This window comes from Leucoraja erinacea, chromosome 32 (genome assembly GCF_028641065.1).
Source record: "Leucoraja erinacea ecotype New England chromosome 32, Leri_hhj_1, whole genome shotgun sequence".
Classification (NCBI taxonomy): Eukaryota; Metazoa; Chordata; class Chondrichthyes; order Rajiformes; family Rajidae; genus Leucoraja; species Leucoraja erinaceus.
In genome coordinates this window covers 19,737,319-19,760,700 of record NC_073408.1, presented here as the reverse complement: position 1 = coordinate 19,760,700, position 23,382 = coordinate 19,737,319, and the positions used below count along the sequence as shown (strand labels likewise).

The 23,382-nt window shown below is 43.8% G+C and overlaps 1 protein-coding gene across 2 annotated transcripts in view; it reads right to left on the bottom strand.

The window, feature by feature from the left end:
• Positions 1 to 6,866: 6,866 nt before the first annotated feature.
• Positions 6,867 to 23,382, bottom strand: part of fez1 (fasciculation and elongation protein zeta 1 (zygin I)) — a 55,087-nt gene continuing 38,571 nt past the window's right edge. The window contains exons 6-9 of one of the 2 annotated variants that reach the window (XM_055660847.1): positions 16,238 to 16,318; positions 13,948 to 14,023; positions 13,254 to 13,319; positions 6,867 to 8,578 (exon numbers count right to left, since the gene is read on the bottom strand). In XM_055660847.1, coding sequence (XP_055516822.1) covers positions 8,562 to 8,578; positions 13,254 to 13,319; positions 13,948 to 14,023; positions 16,238 to 16,318 — 240 coding nt within the window. In that variant the 3' untranslated portion in view covers positions 6,867 to 8,561. The remainder of the gene's footprint in view (positions 8,579 to 13,253; positions 13,320 to 13,947; positions 14,024 to 16,237; positions 16,319 to 23,382) is intronic. The other variant, XM_055660848.1, reaches the window with a different exon arrangement.

Sequence of the window (23,382 nt, the reverse complement as noted above, 5' to 3'; positions counted from 1 at the left end):
TGGAGTAACTTAGTTGGTCAGGCAGCATCTGTGGAGGGAATGGACAGACAACATTTTGGGTCAAGATCGTTCCTCAGACATGAGGGCAAACTTGCGATACTACTATGGAGAAATGTGCGGAAGTGCATTTAGGAAGGAAAAAAAAGACAAGGTAGATGCTGGGAATAGCCGACACTGGAAGTTGTAGAGGAACAATGCTGTCTTGGAATTAATATACATAACTTGGCAAGAGAGATGCAAGCTAGTTTACAGTAGGAAGAAAAGCAGGGGAGGAATGTATCTGATAGGAATTGAAATGGCTTAATAAGGGCAGTTATCAGTTAGGTCGCTAGGACTGTATGATGACTTATTATTGATAAGGTTATGGGTCTTTCCTGGCAGGTTAGTATTGCTGGTTGTGGAATAAAAAAGCAGGTTATGCCAAGCACTGGAAATAATCAGCAGGTCAGTCATGGAGAAATAGCTGCCATTTCAGATGTGGAACCTTTCATGATGATCTTTCATCAAAGATAGATATGGGGTAGTAGGAAAATATGGGCCATGTTCAATATGCCAGAACCATATCAGCAACTAATTTACACCACCATTTCCCATCTGCCACATGTGTTCAGTCAATTGGAGGAATAGGCAACGTTTCAGACTGAAGCTCCATAGATGCTGCCTCACCAGCTGAGTTTCCCCAGCATTTTTGTCTACCGTCGATTTTCCAGCATCTGCAGTTCCTTCTTAAACATTAATTATAGATGATCTGTTTGGAGGAGATGGAAATAGAGAACAATGAATAAAAGCATCATTCACATTTTGAATTCACCCGTGGTATGTCTTTCACTGTCCAAGCTAAGATGGTTCTCTTTGGAACAATGGAGACTGAGGGGAGATTGGAAAAATGTGATTGATTTTCCAGTGCAAGGAGGTCAGTCATTCCCAGTCATTGTTTTCAACTAATTGAATAGAAGGGAACTAAAATAAAATATTTTATCTACTGAAGATGTCAACCGTTGTCACTTTAATCACACATCTTAATGGTCAATTGAAGAGCCCAAACCAGCAGTTCTATGGAGCATGAGCTGGAAGATCAATCGAAACAAGACATAATAAGTTTATCAATGACTATGTTGTATTAAGTCGGAGGCCAGATTGTTCGCTGAGGATTCAACTCGGTGATCAATTCCAATCACAACTCTCCAGGAAACGACACATTTCATACCTGCAGATAGCAAGGCCTAGACAACATTCTGATAGTGTGTACATTTATTAAAGGGCTGGAGTAACTCAGCGGGTCAGGCAGCATCTCTACAGAACATGGATGGGTGACGTTTCAGGTTGGGACACTTTTTCAGGCTGATGTGTTGGTGTATTCTTATTGTTTAAACCCCAGTGTTTCCATAATATTTATATTATTCGATATTATGAACATTTGCAAGCAATTCTATTGAGTAAACGTGACATACAACAATTGATGGCTTGAACCACGTTGCTTGCGTAGAGTTTCCATCCACTGGGTCATACTGATCGATATTAATATAGCTATTGAATGGCAGGTCTGTATGGGGGTCACAGACCCATGTTAGAATGACCTCAGGAAACATGTCAATGGACTGAACAAGGAGCAAGCTGAGATCTCTGCATCTCTTTCTATTTTGTGAATGTCTTGTTGACTGGTGCAAAGGGATGCTTTTAACACAAAACCTGATCCCTGATGGAGACAAACTTGGTGCCAGCCTACAGCATTAGCTGGCATGGACTAGGTGGGCCGAAGGGCCTGTTTCCACGCTGTATCTATAAACTAAACTAAGAAAGCCCTGTTTTGAGGATGAAACTATAATCCTGATATGAGATCAAACGCATATTGCAAGATTTGATCTTGTGTTGAGTTGATTTTTTGAATAACTAATATTCCATGTATATAAAACATTGCAAACCTTTATTGTCAATTATTTTAGCATTTTCAGTTACAACTTCATACTCTGCAATAAATTGACACATTAATTACAGAACAGTATTTTAAAGAGACAATATCGTGTTTTTCCTCATTGAACTGCAAGATTGGGTTAAAATATAGGGGAGGGATTCTTGGTGTTTCAACTGGAAGCAGAAGGTGGGTTAATGACTGCTATAATTAGGCAAATAATTCAACATCCATGGGATTCTGCCACAGTCACCAATGCAGCAGGATTCTCGTGTCAAGCTGACAATAACTCCAGAAAGGTGCTTGGACATTACAGCATTCTACCTTGTGAAGTTATGCCCCTGTGCCACTTTGGAAAGCTGAACGGAAACCTCTGGAGACTCTGCGCCCCACCCAAGGTTTCCGTGCGGTTCCTGGAGGTTGCAGGTGGTTGCCAGAGGTTGCAGGTGGTGGAAGCAGGTGGGGAGACTGACGAAAACCTCCGGGAACCGCACAGAAACTTGGGTGGGGCGCAAAGTCACCAGAGGTTTCTGTTCAGGTTTCCTCAGTGGGACAGGGGCATAAATTCAACAATATGAATATGAGTGTGAGAGAGTGAGGAAGTGAGAGAAAGGGTAAGAGAGTGTGAGTGAGAGAGAGAGAGAGAGCGGGAGAGAGAGAGGGAGAGAGAGAGGGAGAGAGAGAGGGAGCAAGAGTAAGAGTTTGAGAGAGTGAGAGAGAGAGATTGGGAGAGAGAGGGGGAGAGAGAGAGAGTGAGTGAGAGAGAGAGAGACAGAGTGAGAGTGAGAGAGAGAGAGATTGGGAGAGAGAGAGAGAGTGAGAGAGAGAGAGAGAGAGAGAGAGAGTGAGAGCGAAAGAGATTGGGAGAGAGTGAGAGAGAAAATCCTGATTGTTCAACGAACAAGAACAAATTATAAACAGCTATTGCCTCTTTAAAGGAAGAACACTGGAAGTTGCTGACGTTTCATTACAAGAACTCAGTTAGACATACATTTGTTCCGTTCTCTCGCCTATTTATAAAATTAACATTGATCAATATTAGTGTTTGTCCTTTATTATACAAGCAATTAACGGCCAATTTGACACATTTCCTGTCTTCTGATTCGCACAAGATTCAATTGCGAAACCTCTCTTCACTGATAACAGCCGCTGCCTAACTTTGAGAAATTAAATTTAAAAATCAAATTACTACTGAAGAGACATAACATGGTGTCTAGCAATTGTAAAGATAAGATAATTTGAAGTGCTCTTTTAACTTGGAGTTCATACCATGGAGAGCTGGTATCCACGGTGAATGCAATGTCTTTTGCCACAACTTGCTGCATTCTAGAACATTTCTTGCATGGTCTGTGTATTTATACAATGAGCAGTTTAAGTTGCAGATTCCAACATTGGGGATCAGATTAGTTTAGTTTAGAGATACAGCGCGGAAATAGGCCCTTTGGCCCACTGGGTCCGCGCCAAACAGCGACCCCCGCACATTAACATTCTCCTACTATCCTTTTCAAACCCACTAGGGACACTTTTTACATTTACCAAGCCAATTACCCTACACACCTGTACGTCTTTAGAGTGTGGGAGGAAACCGAAGATCTCGGACAAAACCCACGCAGGTCATGTGGAGAATGTACAAACTCCGTACAGACAGCACCCATCGTCGGGATCGAACCTGGGTCTCCGGCGCTGCAAGCGCTGCAAAGCAGCAACTCTACCGCTGCGCCACCGTGCCGTCGATGATTTTTGCTCTCATTCTACAGATAAACATCTTTTTCCAATGATATGCTTTTTGCTACAAATCACAACGAGTCATTTAAAACAGTACAAATCACAAGGTTAGTATAATTTACAGATACATTGTGGAATGTGGCCCTTCGGCCCAACGAGTCCGTGCCGACCAGTGATCCCTGTACACTAGCACTATCCTACACGCTAGGGACTTTTTACATTTTTTACCAAAGCCAATTAACCTACAAACCTGTATTTTTGTTTTGGAGTGTGGGAGGAAACCGGAGCACCCGAAGAAAACCTACGCTCTATACAAACAGCAACCGTGGTCAGGATCAAACCTGGGCCTCTGGCGCTGTAAGTCAGCATCTCTACCTTTGCGCCACTCTGCCACTACTAAGTTACAAATATTTTTAATGGTGGGATTGAGGATTGCCTCAAAGATGGTGTCACTATTCATTTCTGTCCTTGTTTGAATTTTGTCTTGTCACATAGTTGAAAGTTGAAGGAGTGCTTCTAAATAAACTTTAGTACCATGGCCAGGATGGCCAGATTTGGATCTGGATCCACTTTAAGTTACAATCACTGCAAAGCTTCTTTTACACCTCCAGAACAATATTGCATAACGTACCTGCTTCTCTCAACAAAAACGTATCACTCTCAGCAAACCCTTGCTCACCTCTCTCACTCCTCATTACATTACAAATTGCTAAAATCAATCCCGCAGTTTCTTCCACAGAGGCTGGATCAGCGCAGTAAGTAGGTCGCCGTTGTCTTCTGGTTCGTGTCGACAAAATGGCAGGTTGATACGTACACCTTAAGTGTACCCTCCTACTTGGGTTATCATAGTGAGGAGAGACACTGTAATTTGGTCCTGGGTGCATATTCCCCACAGGCAGGCATAAGAAACTATTAAAGCAGGGTGTAGAGAATCACAATTACGCTCAATAAGCCATCCATTTCCTCATGGTTGCAAGATCGGTATTATAACCTGCTTTGCTTTGAGTACACTGTTTAACATTTTTAATTTACCTTTGCAGAGATGCTCCTTGAGCCTTTTTAAATGTCATCTCTTGAATAAGGACAAGGACAAGAATTGAAACCGATAGTGCCTCCATGAAAACACAAGACATAGCAGCAGAATTAGGCCATTCGGCCCATCGTGTCTGCTCCTTATCACAGGAGTGGCTTTCTCAAGCACAGTCTGAGTATAGCTACTGTACACTTGCTTCTGTGGGCCAGAGCAATGCTTGCATCATTATATTTGGTACTTGACATTCAGCTGGGGCAGGGGTGCAGCAGGCAGTTGAATCATTTTAGATCATGACTAACCTGTACCTTAACCTTATCGTTCTGCCTTCACCTCATAAACCCTTAACATAACATAACCTAATACTGCATGTAGGAAGGAACTGCAGATGCTGGTTTACACTGAAGATAGACACAAAATGCTGGAGTAACTCAGCGGGTCAGGCAGCATCTCTGGAGAAAACGAATAGGTGACGTTTTGGGTCGAGACAAGAAAGGTCTTGACCCGAAACGCCACCTATTCCTTTTCTCCAGGGATCCTGTAAAACCAAATACAGTATTTATGTTAGTTTTTAAACCCAACGTCAATACTTTGTGAGGCGAATTAACTCCAGATTTCCAAGATGCGTCTCCCGCCAGATTTATTCAGTGGCGCACTGCAACACTGTAAAGGGCCTGTCCCATGATGCGAGTTCACCCAAGAGCTCTACCGAGTTAAAAAAAAATCAAACTCGTAAGTACGTAGAATGTACGTAGAATGGGTACGTCAGGGCTCGTGGATATCTCGTAGCGGCACGTAATGCTAACGGCAGGTACTCCGGAAACGTGGAAAACCGAGAAGTTTTTCCAACAGGGTGAAAAATTTCCAAGAGTAAAAAAATACTTGTGATGGAGGTACCACGAGTTTGATTTTTTTTTTTAAACTCGGGAGAGCTCTTGGGTGAACTCGCATCGTGGGACAGGCCCTTTAGTCTTTTTTAAGGTTATTTAGTTACGTGGTTTGCAGACATATCACTCCATAGCATTGAACTGGCCAGGAATGAATAATGCATAGTGTAAGATTGGAATTTTCAAAGGCTTGTGTGCTGTCAATTTACCATCTGTATGCCGTGGTTTCTTCTTAATATTCATTGTATACAATACAATCATCATTTGCATCCATCGTGGAAATAAATATATAAATAATCATAGCACCAATTAGGTAATACTTAACAATGAGCATGTTCAGGGTACAATGCTGTCTTCTGAAGTTTTAAACAAGTAATATTAACCTGTAAAGTGTTAAGTAATCTACTTTTTATGGACAATACAATAAGACAAGGACATGTCTTATAAAATAATTTTGGTTTCTTAGGCAGGAAGGTGACGGATAGGAGTTAGGATGTAAAGTAGTGAGGAGCAGAGACAGACGGGCGGATGGTAACACTTCCTTCTGATAGAATTCGTTTGAAAGGAAATTAAAGTGAATTCAGAAGAAATGTAGAAACAAGGAACAGCCGATGCTGGTTTATTACCAGAGATAGACAGACACAACGTGTTGGAGTAACTCAGCGGGTCGGGCAGCATCTCTGGAGAAAAAGAATGGGTGACATGTCGGGTCGGGCCCCTTCTTCAGACTGAAAAGCCCTCAGACTACTTCAAACTGAGTTTGGTCCTTCTTCACACTGAAGGACCTGAAACGTCACCCATCCTTTTTCTACGGAGATGCTGCCTGACCCGCTGAGATACTCCAGCACTTTGAGTCTATCGTAAAGTGAATTTATTTGGGTTTATTGATAACCTTGCCCTCCCACTCCCCAACTTGCACCACTCCCAGCGTCCCCAACAGTGCGACTGCACCCAGGAGCAGAAGGCATCAGTATTGCTGCATCAACTCACTCCTGTCTAATATAATGCCATGGGACATAGGGTGTTATGAAGCTGGAAACTTAGCTTTCAGACTCCCCGGTGACCACCAGTCCTGCAGCTTTGATGCGGTGGCAATACTGACCTGGTTATGCACATTGTTCTTGCACCTTCAGCCTGTACCATGAAAGGAATATCTCCATTCAAAGCTGTGCATTGAGACCACTTGAAATGAGACAGAACTGTGATCTAGGAGTATGGGGACATTGTGGTGAGTTGCTTCATGTATTTCACCATTATTACCCATGGTTTTAGAGGGATATGGGCCAACGCCGGCAGGTGGGCCAAGTGTAGAAGGGGCATGTTGGGCTTGTTTACACACTCTATGACTCGCTATACCCTGATTGAAAGGCCACTTCCCCTGAAGTTTCCACTTTCCAAATTTTGGATGGGCTCGTGCTGATAAACTGGAATTAAGGGATTTAATGCTTATGTGGTTGCAGGACCGAGAGTGTTCAGCTGATTCCCCTTTACTAGGTGTCGCTCTCATTCCACATCAACTAGATTAACTGACTGGCGACTTGAGAAAAGCAGAGAAGCTGGCGTTTGGGGAGAGTGACTTTCAAAGGGACATCTTCCCACCAGGTGGTGGAGGGCTATCTCAGAGAGGCTGCAGACAGTGGAGGAGTACGTTACAGAGGAGGCAGGAGGCAAGGTGTTCTACCCACACAGATGGCACCAGACATGCCAGAGTGCGCTCTGTCTACACGTGGAAGGTCAATTTGTGAAGGGGACATTTTACTGCAGAGCACATAATAGAGAGAAGCTATTTATTCTTTAACAGTGAAGTGAAATAGACATGCTTAGAAACCAGGCATAACCATAAAGCAGTGGCCGCAGACTGTAGTGGAATAACAGGCCGATTGGTGAGACAGTCTCAACCAGGGAGATAGCTGGACTAGATACTGTATCAAATAATGCTGCTGTTGTATTTCTTCTCATGGTTGTCAGCAGTATTAATCGGCTGATTATTCCATTCACGCCCGCCTTTGGGCAGGGTCTTGGTTTAATGTACATTGTGCTTGAGGAGCAACCACGAAGATTGCATAAATACTGGATGATGTACACTCGTGACTCAGCGTTGCCCGCCATTTTAACGAGGCCCTTCAGCCCGCCGCGGGAGACTACTATCCTGAGGCTGTAAACACTTTTATGAATCATTGCAATGCATGATGGATCAGGTACGAAATGTAGTCAGTCACCACCACACCAGCAAACAGCTGGCTCCAGGAGGGATTATGCAGCAATAAAGACAGCACTTCAAATAAATGATTCCATCTATCTCAGCGATATGTGTTTTTTCCCAGCAGTGATAGGATATAATGTCAGGACATGGCACTTACCAAAAGTTATCATGTAGACCCCTTATAATACTTATAATTTTAGTGGCTAGTTGATCCTTCCTCAGATCCCTGATACACAATCAGTGATAAAGACCTGATTAAGACCACATTTCTCATTATTTCATCGAAGATTTCTACTTACTATTTTAGGACTGCAACACATTGCAAAAGCTATAAATTGTGCCCAGTGACTGCGGTAAGATTGCCAAATCATTTCTCCTTTCAATCTGTCTCAATGTGGGTGGATCTAGAGCAATTCTGACTCCCAAAACAAGAGCAGGTTAAGGGTGACTGCAATATACACAGGCCTGAATTTCCAAGTGTACCCGATGACGAAGCAGTGACAGATTAAGTATATTTAAATTGTTCCTGTTAGTTTCCATTTTCTTTGTTGACGATTTCTGATAATTTCTGATTATTGGTGCCAACTCCACTGTCAGTTAACTCTTAAAAATAAAATATTTACAAAACCTTTGCCAAAGCTTAAGAAACCACATTTCTTTCAATTGGCTGTTTTCTCTCTTCTGAAAGATGGAGGCTGGTTCATGTGGTTAGCTTATCTGGACATTATTTTGGCCTTGGGATGCAGCCTGCAAGCGGGAATCTGGCAGCCTAGCCAACCTTGGCATCCGTGGGAACAATGCGTAGGCTTATGTCGGGCACAAAACTGGAAAGACAAAGACACATCAAAACATAACAGGGCTGTGAAGGGCAGGCATCACATGAATTATGAATAAGAATCTAACACATAGTCCCGAGAATAGCCTATAAAGCTCCGTATACCATCTGAGCAGCATCCTGGAAGAATACAAGCCTCCAACTGAACATTAAAGATTCAGGTTAACTTCCAGTTACTGCTGTCCAAGAGGAGTCTGTAACCTGTCTGTGTTTTTGTTCTCAACCCTGGCAGAATCGCTGCTACATGTACATGTGGACCTTCACTCGCAGATAGAATGCGGTTCAATGTTGTTATCAGTCTTTGACTTGTTGTTAATACTTACACGTCTCGTCCAGAAGGAGGTTGTTGGTTCAAGGCTTACGTCAAACACTTGGGGATACAGTGCAGTTCAAAAACATTAACTTACAAACTGTACCTCACCTCATTTTGGTGCTGTTTAATGTTAATCTGTGTGACGCTTAGAAAGGGTAGTCAGTTAGGGGCCTGTCCCACTTGGCCCTCATTTGCGCCTCATTTACGTGTCATATGTAAAATAGGTCGACGCATTGTGATGCACGGGTAGCGTGTGGGTAGCGCGGGACGGGCGCATGGAGAGGCGTGGAGTTGCACGCGGTATCGCGCGGCGCTCCAGGATTTCGTACTGTACCAAATCTTTGAGCGCCACCTGCGTGGTGTATCACATACGCACACTGACGCAATGGCGTCGCACGCTGCGTCCCGACGTCTCACGTGTATCGCGTGGTGACACACGATTACGTCACCATGCATAACCATGCATCGCCGCGCGCCGCAGGGTATTCTAACGATGTCACCTGCACCAGACGGCACGATGACGCGTGAGTTGCGTGCGACGTCGTGCGTAACGACGCGTCAACCTATTTTACATATCATGCATAAATGAGCCGCAAATGACAGCCAAGTGGGACAGGCCCTTTAGAACCTTTATCCCAAGGTTGAAATGTCAAATACTAGAGACCATAGCTATAAGATAAGAGGGGGAAAGTTTCATGGAGATGTACAGGGCAAGTTTTTATTTACACAGGGTGTAGTGGGGACTGGAACCCATTGCCAGGAGTGGAGGTAGATACATTAGTGGTATTTAAGAGGCTTTTAGATAGGAACATGGAAGAGCAGGGAATAGAGGGATATGGATTGTGTACAGATAGATGAGATCATGTTCAGCACAAACATTGTTCATATGCTGTACTTGTTCGTGTCTGTTTCAATGTCTAGTGTCTAATGCTCCAATGCCAAAGAAGAGGTCACTAAGTCATTAATTTGGGGGCATTCCCATTTTAAGAAATCATTGGTGTAAGCAATCTTTTCACCTCCCCGTTTACAAGCAGTTTAGAGCCTAACGTGTGTTGACAGAAGCAGCTGAGCTGAATGCTGCCTGATCATTTGCACAGAGCGGTTGGGAAGAGTGGGGCAGCTGTGTTACTGTGCTTTCTCAATATCAGACGCACATGTGAAGGGGGAATTGGGAAAGGTGAAGTTTGAAAGGAGGTGTGTGATGAGTATCCCAGTCCTATCTAACAGCCTGGATCAAAGCCTGCATTGTGACCATGTTATGATCAAGCACCTTGATATGACCAGAACCCTTGGTGTAACAGAAACCCACTCTGCCAAAGGCCTCCTTGCTGCTTTAGGGCCCCATGACTGAGCTGGGCAATGGCCTTAGTGAACATCAGGAAAAAGGGCAGCACTTGTACATCAATGTAGGGGACTCAGTGCTTACAAAAAGCGGTGATCCACTAAACCACAATGTGAGACTTGTTCCTCATTTAGCTGTCATTACACAACTGAGGTTGTGCATTACAACCTTTTGATCCAGTTCCTGCGGTTGAGTTAAAGCTCTGTGCTGCCCACCTAGACGATGTCATCAAGTGACAAATACAAATGACAACATTTACTGGAGATTAAAGCGAGGCAGGAAATTCCCACCAACTTCCCCTAAAATAGGCGCAGAAACGTCTAAATTTGCACAAAAGCACTTTTAAGTTATGAATTATGTACACACACAGGAGCAAGTGGTATATTTGCAATCCACTTTTCAGGAGATCTTCAGAACTAGGTTTAAGGTGATTGGGGAAAGATTTAATAGGAACCTGAGGGGAAAGATTTAATACAAAGGGTGGTGGGTATATGGAACGAGATGCCAGAGGAGATAATTGAGGCAGGTACTATCACAATGTTTAAAAAAACATTTGGATAGATACATGAATAGGATCGGTTTGGAGGGATATGGGCTAAACACAAACAGGTGGGACTAGTGTGAATGGGCAAGTTGATTGGCATGGGCAAGTTGATTGGCATAGGCAAGTTGATTGGCATGGGGCAAGTTGAATGGCATGGGGCAAGTTGATTGGCATGGGCTGGAGAACATGGATAAGTGACGTTACTGGTTGGGATCCCTCTTCAGCCGCAAGTAATCTTGTTCTCTTTGCGTAAAAAGCAAACTGCTGCAGTAACTCAGTTGGTCAGGCAACATCCGTGCAGGGAAATGGATAATGTTTCGGATTGGGATCCTTCCTCAGTCTAAAGATGGGTCCTAACCCAAAACGTCTTCTGCCCATTTCCCACCACAGATGCTGCCTGACCCATTGAGTTTCTCTAGCAGTTTGCTATCCCTTATATTTCCAGGTGCAGAGTGGGGTGTTACAGCTACACGTCGGTAGAGTTGCAGTACTTTTCGATCAGTGAAGGCAGATTAATTAAATTAGACTATACTCTCGAGACTTTTTGCAGAATGAGTCGCAATCTCACCGGAATATATGAAATTTGTTATTCTTATGGGTTTTGATATGGGTCGATACAGGGATGAAGCTTCCCCTGCCTGATGTGCCCAGAAACAGGAGTCACGGTCACAAAATAAAGGGTTGGCCATTCAAGACTGTGCATGGAGTACATTTCATTACCCAGAGAATAGAATCTTAGGAATTCTCTATTCAAGAGAGCTATGAAGGCGAAGTCACCATGTTCAAGGCAGAGAGAGAAGGATTTTTGAATATTAAGGGAATAAAGGGATGTGGAATTAGTGCAAGAAAGAGGTTTTGAGGTAAAAGAACACCCACGATATGACTGAATGATAGAACAGGCACGGAGGGGCTGAATGGCCTGGTCATGCTTCTATTTCTTGTGTTAAGCTCCACTGCCAGGCTTTGGACAAGTTAATCAATATTTTGTGTATGTATTGCTGGCAAGGCCATCATTTATTGAACCATCACAGATGTCTACATCTTATTTCCAGCTTATATCAGACTCCCTGTTTCCATTCGAGATGCACTAAACTGAGGTCAGAGTTACCCTCGAAACAACCTCGAGTAAATCATCGGGATTATGGTCAATAATACTTGAAACTTTATCCTTGCTATATTTCTGTCTGAATGAAATATTGTTCTGACATTCCAGGCTTTAGTTCAGGTCGTACAAGGGAGCAGTTGTCAATAAATTGTGGGGGAAATCAATTTTTAATTACCATCCATCACATTCAAGAGAGGCTCCTTCACCTCTCCTCACCTTATAAGGTCACTGCGGTGAACAGATGTCATGGCAATAAGAGGGAATGGAGATTCAAAGGGTCCAGCCAGCATAGCGGCATCTTTAACGTGTGTTTAACCACATGTTTGTTGGCGATGTCTTGGTAACCATGTCCTGTGCAGCAAACTGGTCTGGTTTTCGTCAACACAAACACAGGGGTGATGGGGAGAAGGCAGGAGAATGGGGTTAGGAGGGAGAAATAGATCACCTATGGTTGAATGGTGGAGTAGACTTGATGGGCCGAATGGCCTAATTCTAGTCCCATTACTTGTGACCTTATGACCTAATGACAACTGGTCCTTCTGACATCAAGCTGTCAAGATGACAAAGATCAAGTAATCCCATGTTCGACTCGTTCGCATTGTAGCATTCATGCTCAAGGCATTATTGACGCAGGGGATGATTGGGTTCTCAAAAGGGCAAGCAGTCGGAGAGAGCAGGAGAAATATCAGATGCAGGAGAAGGTTTCTTGGCCCGATGTTCCCACTATGCCGTTCCCAAGAACCCAGCTGATCTTCTACCTCAATGTCACCATCCGGTACTGTCCCATTATCCACCATCCCATTCATATCTAAGAATCTATTATCATTAATAAAATGGGAATGTAGAACACACATTGGTCAATCCACGTGCGTGTGTGATATATGTGTGTGTGAGTATGTGTGTGTGTGTGTGTATATGTATATATATATATACGTGTGTGTGTGTGTGTCTATGTGTGTGTGTATGTATGTGTATATATGTGTGTGTAAGCGTGTATATCTATATATACGTGTGTGTGTGTGTATATATATATATGTGTGTTTGTGTGTGAGTGTATATATATATATACGCGTGTGTGTGTGTCTATGTGTGTGTGTATGTGTAAGCGTGTATATATATATACGTGTGTGTATGTGTGTGTATATATATATATATATATATATGTGTGTGTGTGTAAGTGTGTATATATATACGTGTGTGTGTGTGTCTATGTGTGTGTGTATGTGTATGTGTGTGTGTAAGCGTGTATATATATATATATATATATACGTGTGTGTATGTGTGTGCATATATATATATATATTATATATATATATGCCAATATGCATGTGTGTGTATATTATTTGTTCAAAATAATTACCTTTTAAAATGTAGTCAGTCAGTAAAACTGGAACCTTCTCACTGTCCTCCTTCATAGCCAGAAGAACTACAGAGGAATAAAGTTGGTTAGCGACTTCAAAAACTGAACCTTCCAAAGTACATTCATCATATTCTCTCTCCAGCCTGGTGTTCTATTGTTAAATTTGCTTATGTCCACCACTTCTGGGTACAAGTCCAGTGCCACTATTAACGTTGCTCTGATGGAGTTCTGCTCTGTCAGAGGTGCCATCTTCCAGATTAATTTTGTTTTCTCTCTGTGCCAAGACGCCGTTTGGGAAAGGGGCCTTAAACGTCAGTGGTGCTCGTTTTTGTGTGTGAATTTAAAAACTGAATGAAAGATGGAAAACTTTAATTTGTACCCTAATCTGTAGTGATATCCAATGTGCAAGACCTTTCAACACTGCCCCAGGACCTCAAGATGCCAATTTCATCAGGTCATAAGTGATAGGAGCAGAATTAGGCCACTTAGCCTATCAAGTCTACTCCGCAATTCAATCATGGCTCTCCCTCCCAACCCCATTCTCCTGCCTTCTCCCCATAACATCTGACACCAGAACTAATCAAGAATCTATCTCTGCCTTAAAAATATGCATGAAATAATCTAATTATTTCATCTCACAAAATCAATCTATCATCAAAGATTGAAACTAGCAACTTATTTCCATGTTACTCACTTGTGGTTAGTATTTGAAGGTCTTCAACAGTTGGAGGAGTGCCCTTTTTTTCATAAGGAATCACCGTAGTTAGATACTAGATACAGGACACAAACGCAATTAGTTAAGCAAAATAAATGTCATTGCTTTTCCTCTACATCCAAGCTAGCCTCAGATGTTCTTTATCATAAACTCCTTATTTCTGGATCAGTGATACACAACAGCAAAGGGAAGTGCAGATCCAATGAGAGGGACCCTCATTCTCCCAGTTAGTTGAAAAGACTCAGACCAGTAACAGCTATTGTATGTCCAAAATAATGTTCAAACATACACACACACACACGAGATTCCTTTCAAAGAGACTGAAAAATATATAGTGTATACAATGAGGGGGGGAGGGGGGGGCAGAGTCTTTAACCCAGAGTAAAACCATCAAGAACCAGAGGGCAGAGGTTTAAGGTGAATGGAGGAAGATTTAATAGGAACCTGAGGGGCAATTCATTCACACAGAGGTTGGTGGGTATATGGAACGAGAGGAAATAGTTGGGGGGGGTATACCATAACAACTTTTAAAAGACATCTGGACAGGCGCATGAATAGGAAAGGTTCAGATGGATACGGGCTAGATGCAGGCAGGTTGGACTAACGTAGATGGGGCATCTTGGTCGGCATGGGTGAGTTGGGTCGAAGGGCTTGTTTCTGTGCTGTGTGACTATGACTCTAAGTTAAAACGCTCACTTACCATAATGGTGAAAAAAGTTTGTATTTAGATATATATGTGCCATATGTTTTGTATAAAGCAAGTATCTTGCAGTGCCTCGACTAAATTGTGGAGAGTGAAAGAACAATGATTAAGAATGATCACTTCTTCTAGGTACTGCTGTTGGAAGAGTGGCTTTAAACTTGCTAATTCTCAGTTTGAGTATTTCCCGAGTATTGATTACTTAAGCAAATCTAATTATTTTCCCTTATCAGTATCAGTATCAGTATCAGTATCAGTATATCTTTATTGTCATTTCCTGAGTACTCACATACCCAGAGGAAACAAAAAAACGTTGCTCAACCTGTATCCATTCAGTGTGCAGTACAAATAACAACAAGTAAATAGAAATAAAAATACATATATCATGAACAAATTAAATTAAACACTCTACTCTCTACTAAACATCAACAGGCATTCCGATCGACAGCTGCTGCAGTGTGTCCAGGTTGGTGGTTGGTGCGCGATACTTTGGCAGGGGGCAAAGTCCGTTTATCAGTCTTATAGCCTGCGGGAAGAAGCTAAGGAGCATCCTGCTGGTTTTGCAGGTAATGCTTCTGTACCTCTTCCCGGATGGCAGGATGGAGAATATGTGATGCGATGGGTGGTAGGGGTCTTTGATGATGGAGATGGCTCTGTTGATACATCTCTTCCTGTATATGTCCAGCAAGAAAGGGAGTGGAGCACCAATAATCCTGCTGGCGGTCTTCACAATCTTGTCAAGTTGGTGCCGTTCGTACGCCTTGCAGCTCCCGAACCAGGAAGTGATGCCGTTGGTTAATGTGCTCTCGACTGTCCCCCTATAAAAAGTTCGTAGATGTGTAGTGGGAAGACCTGCTTTATGTAGTCTTCGGAGAGGGTGTAGTCGCTGCTGGGCTCTCTTGACCAGTGCTGTGGTGTTGGTTGTGGACATCAGGTCATCTGACAGGTGTAGACCTAGGAACTTCACGCTGCTGACCCTTTCCACATCATCAAATGTTGGCTTAATGTAGGATTGCCGAACCATGTTAGACCTGGATATTTCATCGTATGGCTGCCCACCTCCAGCTATCGTGCCCACTCAAACACCCATTTTCTCATCCTTAATATTTTAATAAACAATTAGCAAAAGATCTCAAGGAAAGTTAGAATGATAATGTACACAGAAGAGGGTTGGTATATAGAATGAGCAGGCAGAGGGGTTGTTGAGGCAGGTAGGATCACAACTTTTAGAAGGCATTTGGACAGGTACAGAGATAGTTATGGTTTAGAGGGATATGGGCCAAACGCAGGTAGGTGGGTCTAGTATGGATAGCGTATCTTGGTCAGCATGGGTAAGTTGGGCCAAAGGGCCTGCTTCCTTGTGGTATGGCTCTATGATGATACACTATGATTTTAATAGTTCTATGCTATTTATTCTGGTTTGTTGAGGACATTAATCTCTAATTCATGGAGACTCCAGCACTGTCCGATGGGATTGACAACTTATGAACTACAAACTCAGCTCATTCAGCTAATGAATGTCAAACAATAGAAATGAGGAAAGGCAGAAAAGGCAGAAAAGGCAGCTACCTGTTTTTCATTGCCCGAGTTTCCAAAGGTCTGTCGAATGCCACTCTGGATGACACTTGAGATCCCTTCCATGCTGAACCGCTGGGGGCCATGTTTGATAGAGGAAGAGAGGATATCAGAAGACAGTATAGGTACAGCAAGACAAACAAAAATAACAACAGTAGATTCCTCGTGACTTTATCACAGCAAAAAAACCCACCTCCATGATTTTGATACTGAGCCACACGAAAAGATTTTAATGTAGATTCCCAAAAGATTGATCAAAGGGGCAGGTTTAAAAGCATTAAAGAAAAATGTATAGCAGAGAGGTTCAGGGAAGGGCTTCCAGGATTCTGACAGGAGGCAGCGTAAAGACAAACTATGAATGGTGGATCAATAAATATAAATGACATTGGAACAGAAGCCATGACTAATTTCCCAAACCATATCTAATTGAAATTCAATGCTATTAATTTGTATGACCGATAATTAATATGCCTAAGTAAACATACCCTGATCAGTTGTTATCTCGTCACGATGTGGAGATTGTTACACAATGTCACAACCACCATATTAATGGGGAAATTGTATGATTTTTTACATGATTTCTAACTAAACTCAGTAACTCAAATAGAATTTTCATAATGGGGAAACATTATTCTGCTCAGATGGACTGACTATGTTTTTAGTACAATTTAGGTTATCGTTTTAAAGATCCCCACTGACCAGCGATCCCTGCACATTTACACGATCCAACACACTAGAGATAATTTATAATTGTTTATCAAAGCCAATTGACCTACAAACCTGTACACCTTTGGAGTGTGGGAGGAAACCGGAGCATCTGGAAAAAAGCTACGTAATCACAGGGAGAACGTACAAACTCCACGCGAACAGCACCCATGGTCAGGATCGAACCCGGGTCTCTGGAGCTATAAAGCAGCAACTCTACCACTGCGCCAACATGCCGCACTTATGCATTGTGGAATCTTCCATATTATTTCATACATCCACTCACTAGAGACTAAGTTTAGGATGTGAACACAAGGTCTGAACTAGTGTGGAAGTGCTGTCTTTCAAAAATATTAGTGCTGTCTAAATATTATTTCTTGTGGTCATGAAAGGTCGTGTGGCAATGATCTTGAGTGTCATTATTCCATAAACACACAAAAATAATCCAGTCATTTATTTCATTGTTATTTGTCACAGCATGCTTTATGGAAATTAAAACTGACTGGTGACTGTAATTACAAATACTGACTACATCTCAAAGACACATCATAATCTATGAAATGCTTAGAACATCCTAAGATTATCAAAGATATCTTTACCTTAAATATTATTCTGTTATTTTTACTTAAACCACCATAATTTAACAGTGGTGGCCTATTAATTGCAGTGGTACAGTTCCTTGCAAACCCTGTGTATATGTTGAGTTCATTAAATGCTTCTATGTTTTGTTTGTTTTTGTTTTAATCAACAATTATTTATTCAATTATTAATAATATGGACAGTACGAAATAAATCAAAACAAAACCCACCACCATAATACAACAAACAAATATTCTTCAATACTAAATAAAATATTATACAACTATATCACCATCCTTATCAAGGAATCATTCCACCCCCCGCAGTGCCCAGCGGTCCAGGAAATCCCCCGGGGCGCCCGTGGACAGTGCGTAGTCCCTTCGCAAAGCCACGTGGCTGGACAGCGTGAGACCAGCGGGCCGCGGTCTGTCGAAGGAAGCTGCTGCTGAACTCGACCATGCTCAGCCCCGGAGACCAGAGGAGCCACCGCCGACAACGGACATAGGGCCGTGCGGCGGAAGCTCTCTGAGGGCCTTGCGGACGGTTGCCAAACCACGACAGGCAGCAGCCGTGGGGCCGGGGTGTCCCACCTGCAGTGGGTCCGAGGCTCCTCTCCCACCCTCCCCTGAGAACCAGGAACCGGAAGGAGGAGAGGGTTGGCAACACCGGTGGATGCTGGACAAAGGGTCGGGAGGAGAACCGGATGTCACTTGCACCTCCTCCAACCTCATCTACCATATCGCTTGTTCAAGATGTGGACTCATACATCGGCGAGACCAAACGTAGACTGGGTGAATGTTTCCCTGACCACCTTCGCTCAGTCCGCCTGGACCTACTTGATCTCCCGGTTGCCAAACGCTTTAATTCCCCTTCCCATTCCCACGCTGACCATTCTGTCCTGGGCCTCCTCCATTGTCAGACTGGGGCCAAATACAAATTGGAGGAACAGCACCTCATATTTTGCTTGTACAGCTTACAACCCGGCGACATGAATATTGATTTCTCTAACCCTTGTAGCCCCTCTCTCTCCGCCCCACCCCCACCCATGTCATTGTACCGGCTTCAAAGTCGTCTTGTTGAGTCTCATTGTCTGTAACTCGTTTTCACCTCGACCACAGCTAACAATGTCCTGTCTCTTTTATCATCGTTACTTTTTTGCATATCTTTCATTCATTTGTTCTATATCTCTGAATATCACCGTCTAAATCTCTCGTTTCCCTTTCCCACGACACTCAGCCTGAAGAAGGGCCTCGACCCGAAATGTCACCTATTCCTTTCCTCCAGAGATGCTGTCCGACCCGCCGACTTACTCCAGCATTTTGTGTCAGCATCTCTGGGGGTCCAACCTTCCGTGCCGTCAAGGTCGGTTGCGGGAGGCGCCCCCCTCCAGGGCACGAAGACCGAAGGCCCGGAGAGGAGAAGGACGGCTCACTGGCAAAATGAATGAGGTGATGACTGCAATGGGGCCTTTATGGCCAAATGCAGCATGGACTGTGTCAAATCTGGAGACTGGTGCATATGGACTCAGTGGGCTGTTTCCATGCATGTGGTACATTGGGGATTGTCTTTATGTACGCAATAATCCTTCTGATCTATGTGCAAAAAAAGTATTTAATTGTAACTATGTTACACGAGACAATAAAAGAACCATTGAACCATTATTAAATCAATATTGCTCAGCAATGTACAACACCCACTGTTGAACTGAATTACTCTGCAAAGGAGATTCTTCTGACTAGTACAAATAAATATAGAAAGTCGTTGTTTTATTGAGATTTAAGTCTTGGAGCCGGGCATTTTGTTACGATAATTGTTGATAATCTGATGATTGCAGTTATCTATTTCCAAGATCTGGATTCACTGATATAGGAGAGGTAGGTTTAAAATAACAATGGGCTTGTTTCCCTGTGGCTGAAGACTGCAGTAAATTCAGCATCGTCTATTGGGCTGCAGTGAGACAGGAATATATAAAAGGCTTTGGAAGGAACTGCAGATGCTGGTTTAACACCAGGTGGCGCTGTCAGCAATGGCAGCCTTGCCTGCAGTCTGAGTGCCCTTTCGTCTTTTTTGTTATTTTTAGCGTGTTTTAAAAAGTATGTGTTAAATGTTCTTTGGTTTGTTTCATGTGGGGGGTGGGATGGGAGGGGGAGTCGGGGGAAACTTTTTTTCAATCTCTAACCTTGCTGGAGATGCGATTGTTTTCCGGATCGTATCGCCGGTCGCTCTGCAGCCTAACATCGTGGAGCTGGCGGCCTTGTTCGGGACTGACTTTGAGCCCCACCAAGCAGCCGTGGACTTACCATCGGAGCCTGTGATCCCTTGCCTGGGATCGACGCTCCAACTGCGGCTTGCGGATTTCAACATCGAGGAGCACGCAGTCTCGGGTAGAGACTGATGTTGGGAAGCTCCAAGCCGCAGGAGGTTAGACCCGGGATCCCGAATCGGAATTCCGATCGCCCGGCACGGGGAGCTGAGAACCCCCACCCATGCGGGAGCTTGATCGCCCCGATGCGGAGGGCTCGACCGCCGGCTGCGGGAGCCAAGATCACCCCGACAATGGAAGGTATGAATGCCTCGACTGCGGGAAAACAAAGAAGGGAAGTGATTGAACTGTTTGTTGCCTTCAATCACAGTGAGGAATGTAGGGGAGTCGCTGTGTGCATGTAAAAAAAACATTTGTGTGTCTTGTTGCTCTTTGTGGTACGACTGTATGGCAAACTGAATTGTCACTGTACCTTAATTGGTACGTGGGAGAATAAACTCACCTTGAAGCCTTGAAAAGGCTGGAATAGCTCAGCGGGACAGGTAGCATCTCTGGAGAAAAGAAATAGGTGACGTTTCAGGTCAAGAACAGAAATTCAGTCTGAAGAAGGGTCTTGACCCGTAACTTCATCTATTCCTTTTCTCCAGAAATACTGTCAGACCTGTTGAGTTATTCCAGCATTTTTGTGTCTATTTTTCAATCTATAAAAGGCTTGGTTTGGCCTCTGAGATTGACCACAATAAATGATTCAGTGCTGAACTCATCCAGCAGATTTTTAATATCACCGTGGACAACTTTTAAGAACTGTGACAAACATAGAAGCATAGAAAATAGGTGCAGGAGTAGGCCATTCGGCCCTTCGAGCCTGCACCGCCATTCAATATGATCATGGCTGATCATCCAACTGTATCCTGTACCTGCTTTCTCTCCATACCCCCTGATCTCTTTAGCCACAAGGGCCACATCTAACTCCCTCTTAAATATAGCCAATGAACTGGCCTCAACTACATTCTGTGGCAGAGAATTCCAGAGATTCACCACTCTCTGTGTAAAAAACGTTTTTCTCATCTCAGTCCTAAAAGATTTCCCCTTAATTCTTAAACTGTGACCCCTTGTTCTGGACTTCCCCAACATCGGGAACAATCTTCCTGCATCTAGCCTGTCCAACCCCTTAAGAATTGTGTACGTTTCTATAAGATCCTCCCTCAATCTTCTAAATTCTAGCGAGTACAAGCCGAGTCTAGCCAGTCTTTCTTCATATGAAAGTCCTGACACCCCAGGAATCAGTCTGGTGAACCTTCTCTGTACCCCCTCTATGGCAAGAATGTCCTTCCTCAGATTAGGAGCCCAAAACTGTACGCAATACTCCAGGTGTGGTCTCACCAAGACCCTGTACAACTGCACTAGAACCTCCCTGCTCCTAACTTCTTTGTGTTGTGGATACATTGCTTTTGTGTTGTATTTGCCAGAAAATCTACTTTAGTAGAGAAAATTCACAGTACGAAATGCGGGTTACATAATGTGGGATCCTTTATAAATAGTTGCCAAGATGTTTTGCTGGTAATTCATGTCACTCCTCGCTGTAACATCAGTGTTGCTGACATAGAAATCTCATCCACATCCCAAAATAATGTTTTGCTTCATAGGTGTTTTGAGAGATATGGTACAATGCCAATGTATTTTGAAAATGTTTCCTTCCATAAGAAATACAAGATAGAACTTTAGACTTTACTTTAGAGATACAGCAAGGAACCAGGCCCTTTGGCACATCGAGTCTGTGCCGACCAATGATCACTAGCACTATTCTCCACACTAGGGACAATTTACAATTTTCACAGAACCCAATGAACCTACAAACCTGCATGTCTTAGGAATGTGGGAGGGAACCGGAGCACGCGGGGGAAATCCACACAGTCACAGATAGAACATACAAATGCCGTACAGACAACACCCATAGTCAGGATTGAGCCTGGGTCTTTGGGCCTGTCCCACTTCGGCGATTTTTCAGGCGCCTGAAAAACTGACAACTGGAAAGGCGACTGTCAGAGTGGAACACACACGCACACCAACACATCGCAAAGGCAGGGGACAGGGCAATCGGGGTGAGCACTGTCTGAAATTCACACGGTACAAAGCCAAGGTGATATAGACACACACCGCGATGACCAGGAAGGTTGGCGCTGTAATTAAGACGGCTAAAGCACAGTGTACGGTAAGTCCTTTAAAAGAGGGGAGGGGGCGAGGGGGGGAGAAGGTGGGAGAAGGAGTGGAGACAACTTTTAAGAAGCCAGACAACAGTTACGAAGTCAGGGATACACGGCTGTGAAGCTCGGATGGACATCAATTTTACCAGTCAGTTAGTTCTGGTTCTGAAAACTACTGGTTATGTTTTTTTTCCCAATGAGCCAATGAAATTCACCGTTCAGCACCGGCCACAACCTGCAAGAACCTACGAGAACCTTCGACCTCCTGGCGACCCATCTACAGCACGAGGATTCTCGCTACTCTCCACGGCGGCTTCATTCTACTCTCGCCGCTGATTATTCAACATGTTGGGAATGTGGGAACTCCTCACGACCATGAAGGCGACTACCCGGCAACCACCCGCGAACATGTGGCGACTGCATAGTCTCCTGCAGTCCCCTAAGTGGGACGGGTCCATAAAGCAGCTGCAACTAATGCTGCACCACTGTGCCACCATAAAAGACATAAAAGTCCTGGGATAGTAGCAAATAAGGGCTCCACACCATCAAGGCCAACCCTACAGCTGGGTTTGGATGGCCCTTGAGGTATGCAGGGTGGGAAGAAGTGAAGTGGAGACAGTGGTGGGAGTCAGTGGGTTTATAATAAACATCAGTTGTTAGTCTATCTCCTGTGATGGAGACGGTGAGATCAAGAAAGGGGAGGGAAGTGTTGGAGATGGGCAAAGTGAATTTGAGTGCAGGATGGAAATTGGTGGCGAAGTTGATGAAGTCCATGAGTTCTGCATGGGTGCAAGAGGTAGCAGTCGTTAATGTAACGGAGATAGAGATCAGGGATAGGGCCAGTGAACACCTGGAAGGGTTTGGGATCGATTTATAATTATCCAGGTGTTTCTTTTTGGAAAAGATTAACTGTTAGCAACCTTAACGGCCTGTCCCACTTTCACGACCTAATTCACGACCTCTGCCGAGTTTGCCCTTGACTCATACTCTCCCAGCATGTTCAAGAGTCAAGAGTCAAGAGTCAATTTAATTGTCATTTGGACCCCTAGAGGTCCAAACAAAATGCCGTTTCTGCAGCCATACATTACACACAAATAGACCCAGACACAACATAATTACAATTTTTACATAAACATCCATCACATAGCTGTGATGGAAGGCCAAAAAAAAAAACTTATCTCTCCATAAAAGACCTACTACCCGGCAACCACCCCGCGAACATGTGGCGACGGCATAGTCTCCTGCAGTCCCCTAAGTGGGACGGGCCCCCCCCCCCCGATGTCAGTCCTGGGAGTCAAAGTCAAAGCCCCCGGCTGGCGATGGCGATTGTCCCGCGGCCATTGAAGCCACGCCGGTGTGGAGATGCGAGTGAATTTGAGTGCAGGATG